The sequence below is a fragment of the Thunnus albacares genome, chromosome 3 (assembly GCF_914725855.1).
Source record: "Thunnus albacares chromosome 3, fThuAlb1.1, whole genome shotgun sequence".
NCBI classification, from domain to species: domain Eukaryota; kingdom Metazoa; phylum Chordata; class Actinopteri; order Scombriformes; family Scombridae; genus Thunnus; species Thunnus albacares.
This window is the reverse complement of record NC_058108.1, coordinates 9,208,135-9,212,834: the sequence shown is the minus strand read 5'-3', so window position 1 is coordinate 9,212,834 and position 4,700 is coordinate 9,208,135. Positions and strand designations below refer to the sequence as shown.

At 37.7% G+C, this 4,700-nt stretch overlaps 1 protein-coding gene across 1 annotated transcript; it reads right to left on the bottom strand.

Annotated features, from left to right (window-relative positions):
* Nucleotides 1–781: 781 nt before the first annotated feature.
* Nucleotides 782–4,128, bottom strand: cep20 (centrosomal protein 20). The gene is made up of 4 exons (XM_044346238.1): nt 4,022–4,128; nt 2,271–2,468; nt 1,382–1,466; nt 782–937 (listed from the first exon to the last, which is right to left on the bottom strand). Exons 1-4 carry the CDS (start codon nt 4,080–4,082, stop codon nt 808–810), a joined length of 474 nt encoding a protein of 157 aa, XP_044202173.1. The 5' UTR covers nt 4,083–4,128; the 3' UTR covers nt 782–807.
* Nucleotides 4,129–4,700: the final 572 nt, after the last annotated feature.

Genomic DNA, 4,700 nt, shown 5'->3' with positions numbered 1-4,700 from the left:
ACATCTGGAAACAAGAAGAACAGAAGTGTTTTCCTTGTACCTTGTACTTGTTAAGATTATTACTAAAGCTAACAAGCATCATCTTATCAGGATTACTTTGATAAAGTTTCTCAGACCAGAGGCACAAAATCAGCTTCATGTTTTACATAGTAAATACCTTGAAATTACACTGTTCCTACGCACAATGCCACAAGTCAGAGATGAACATAGTGGCTTTCAGAACACAACAGGTTACGAGTGTCACCAGTCAGTCCTCTGGCAGTCCCCAGCCTTCTCTTTGGTGAGGCTGCCACCATGTGGTACCCAGTAAGAATTCACTTCAACAAATTCTTCCTCTTTAAGTGGTGTATAAATATAAAACTTTTATTTTCAATATCTAAAAGACAGAATAAAGCATCAAACATTTGTAAATTCAAACAGAAAAGACATCAAAGAATGTAATCTATCTAAAACAGTTATTATTGCGAGATCAAGAAATGCGCCACTCAGGACAGGATTACTACAAACAGTACAACTCCAACTGATGCTTAACCCACTTTTAAAAGCCAGATATTAAAACTTAAACATAAAAAGGCAACCTGGGATCATTTGGCAGAGTACAGAAACAATACGAAGGCTTTCTGCATTTTTATCAGCTCAGAGGAATTGTTATACTGCCCATAAACTCAAGTAAAAAACACAAACGTTGTGGTGAGCTCCAGCATTTTTCAATGGAATCCAAAAAGATGCTGTACGATTTCATGTAATCCATTTAAGTGTCAGCGCATCTTTTTTGTTCACAATGTGTATCCAGTGCAGCATCATCTTTTAGGCATCACGTCCAGGTACTGTGTTGCTGGCAGTGGGACCAGCTGGCAGAGAGGCACCCCGCAGAAACACCTTCCCTCCATCATCACTGCTGTTCATGAAGTGGGACACCAAGCCATACAGAAGAGGTCTGGAAAGTAAAATGTCAAAAAAAACAAACACACTTGTGATTAACGCTTTTTTGTTTGTTTGTTTTTTTCCCAAAAGAGACTGGGAGAAAAACTGGGTTGACTGATAAAGTCCTTTAGCCAGAATAAATCTGACATTATGTTAAAATTGGTACATGCTCTGTCTAGATAACTCAGTGGTAATTATTTTAATTATGTGTTTTTCTGTTTTGTCTGATAGTATACAAAGATAACTGATCGGGAAAAAAATAAGACCCCCCAGAGAAATGCAGGCTTATTGAAAATCTCTAGTTATTTCAAAATGAAACTATAATGGTGACTCATAGAGCTTGTGAAATTACTTTGCCCGAAACTATTACACCACCAGAGAGTTCAGTAGATTTTTGAACACTGAGTTGGATAATAGACTGTACTGCTGTTTCACAAATCCTGGCTTACACACTTACACAGACTTGGAGCTTGTATCCTCTGTGACTCTCAGCTCGTTCGCCAGGAACTGTCTGTCCAAGGGAACTTCTGGTTGGCCTGACTCTAGGAAAACAAACAGTGCTGAGTTTAGAAGTAGTGCCCTTTGCTCTACACTAGTGATTGCTTCATCAAAAACAAAACCTGGAATCTGAAATCAAAATAAATCATTATCATGAGTAATATTGCTGCTTTCAAATCCAATACAACTTTATTGTCAGTTTACACTGAAATTCATTTTGCATCCTTGGGCAGTTCCATACAGATTAAACATACAGTTACACATATGACACTTTTCATAGACATACAAAACACATCAAGCAGTCATGACAATCATACATATCACGTGTTCTGCCCATTGCATTTAAATTGAGGGACTCTAAATTGCCTATTAAAGGGCAGAAGTTGGTATTCTCCATTTGAAACATGGGAGATAATGTTGAGACTACGAAGAAGTAAATGATCTGCTGAATCTTACATATAAATTCTACATGAGGAGTCCATGAGAGGGTGGCATCTATCATAACACCCAAGTATTTGTATGAAGAGACTTGTTTAATTTCTACATTGTGGATTGTCACTGGAGGCAGCTGACAATCAGGAGGAAAGCCAAAAATAATATCCTTTGTCTTTTTAGTATTAACAATAAGAGCTTTTTGTCACACCGTTCAATTAACCAATCAACGTTACACTAGTACAGTATAATGTAGTGGAAAAAAGGCCTTGCTTTTACTTATTGAGCATAAAAGAATCAACCCAATAGGCTTAACGATCTCAAATCAAAACCATTTAAGACACAGTTAGAGTTGTACATGTGGTGCATAACGTGGTGTGGTAATGTTACCCAGAGACTTTTATCTTTTCACCCACCTGCTGTCAGTACTGACGCAGTGTACCTGTACTTGTTGAACTCCAGGTACTCCCGGATAAGCTCGTTGATGAGCAGGTTTTCGTGGGACAGCGGCGGACGAGGTTCACGCTGGTCATCCAGGGCGCTGAACACCTCTGCCCGGATACGAGCCTTCAGCTGGCCCAGCACACCGCGGGACTCCAGCGTTTCCCTCACGGCTAAAACAACATAATATTTAAATGGATTCAAGAGTCCCAAAAACAATGAAAGGTTTTTATTACATCGCTGTTTTAAATCAAGAGTCAGGTATTATGTCTGGGAGCTTGCTGTGTTTTATAGGCCAGTAAATTCTCTAACATTTCCCGAATAATCTGCTGATTGAATGCTCCCCTACTTATTGACACAAATATAATTTTCTTCAAATATAGCTCAATAGCGAATCCAAACAATTAGGAAGCATTCCTAAAATTGTAATATTTATATTTAATGTTCTTTATTATACTTACAATATTTGGCCAAAAGTACAGAAGTCCGGAACGGTAAATTATTTCGTTATCACGAGAAAATAAAAGGTCGTTTCCTAATATTAGTAATAATGTTTATCAGAGATTAGGAGTGTCATGCCAGCATTTACGATGGGAGAAACGAGGCTTTCTGAGGCAGTGAATCAAATGAAGCAATTGTGTTGAAAATGGTTCACTGTTTCGAAGAATCTGATACAGTCAAAATGGCGACACCTGCTGGGCAACTCTGACATTGCTTTTATATGTAAGAATTCAAGACTTGGCCTTGGAATTGGCCTTGCAGCAATTATCCAATAGGAGGCTCTTACCTATTTGTTTAGTTAAATCCAAGTGGCAACTTTTTTTTGACCAGGCAGTGTATATGTAATATTAGACTCACCGCTGTCATCTGTTTGATGCTTTCTGACATATTTTAATCAATAAAGGTAATTTACCAAAAATTGTCTCAGTGCGTAGATGTTCAAATATATATGAAGATAAATAGCAATTTGTTAATAAGGCTTATAGTAACCTCTCTCTACTATTACAAACTCTTTTAGGGTTGAATCCTCTGACGGTCATGACAGTAATCTCGAAGGCTGAAATCAGGTGTGATCAAATGAACCAGACCCTCATTTTTGAACTCTCCATAATTACCCCATGATCTCGACAAAACTATCTCGGCCTTTTGTTTTCCCGAGATAACGAGATATATTAACCCGTTATCACCATGGATGTATACATCACAAAGAAACATCAAGGCAAGTTGAAATGGATGTATACATCCATGGTGATAACGGGTTAATATACATGGATGTATACATCCATGGTGATAACGGGTTAATATATCTCACGAGAAAACGCGCTTAACGGCCGTTCTCGGCTTCCGTACAAAAGTGCCCTAGCTAACTTTAGCTAACTGCCGTTAGCAGCGTGAAAAACATAAAAACCTATAATTATGTGGCTTACGGATCACATTAATATATGCCGAATTGAAGAGTGGATTTTAACAAAACAGAAAAACTTAATTTCTTTAAGACTCAAACCTTCTGACAACTAGGACCACTCAGCTGGCTTAATTGTCAGTTTTTTGAATGGAGGTTCATACAGGCAAGAGTATCGCATTATTGAAGTTAACCTGACGTTAGTTAGGCTGTGTTATTAGCAAGCAGACAAAGGTGTTCAGCGCAAAGGCCAATCTTTACTCGTATAGTATTTAATTTGAGAATGAAAAAGCAACAAAATCACGAATGAAAGGTAGCGCTTACCACACTTCAGCTCAGTAATGGTCGCCATTGCAACAAGTGTAAACAAACGTTCATCGTGCATATAGCCAATGGGAATGACTGCAAGTCTGCTGCCATCTAGTGGCTGAGTTTTTGAGAGCCCAAACATCCCCACAGTGCTGCTACTTTCCCCCCTACAGACCTTATTCCATATATCTTTCTCAGTTTAATATTTCAACTTCACCATTCAACGGTTTGGCATCCCTTAAACTGTGTATCAACGCTGTTCACTCTTAATTGTGCTTGATTATAAAGAAGATAATTCAGCATCAAAATATGGCCATCCATGCATCTAATTACCCTTTGAACTGAACTGTTAAAATCTTATTAAATCTATTTTTATACAGTCTGTGGTTAAAATCCAGTAATGCACTGCGTCACACATTGAGTATTTATTTGGCATAGCCATTGACACTGAGACTTACCCTGAAATTCTCAAGAATTTCTCTGACAGACTAAGACTTAATATTGATCTCTGATGTTAATACTTAGGGCTAAACCATTACTACAATGTCATTTCAACTTGCCTTGGTGTTTCTTTGTGATAAATCTATATCATAATTTAAATGTGTTTTTTAAGAGCTGCCCAGAAACGTTTTTTAATTAATTTTTTCCTGATACACACTCCCTTTAACATATATGAATTCAAGCATAACCATAA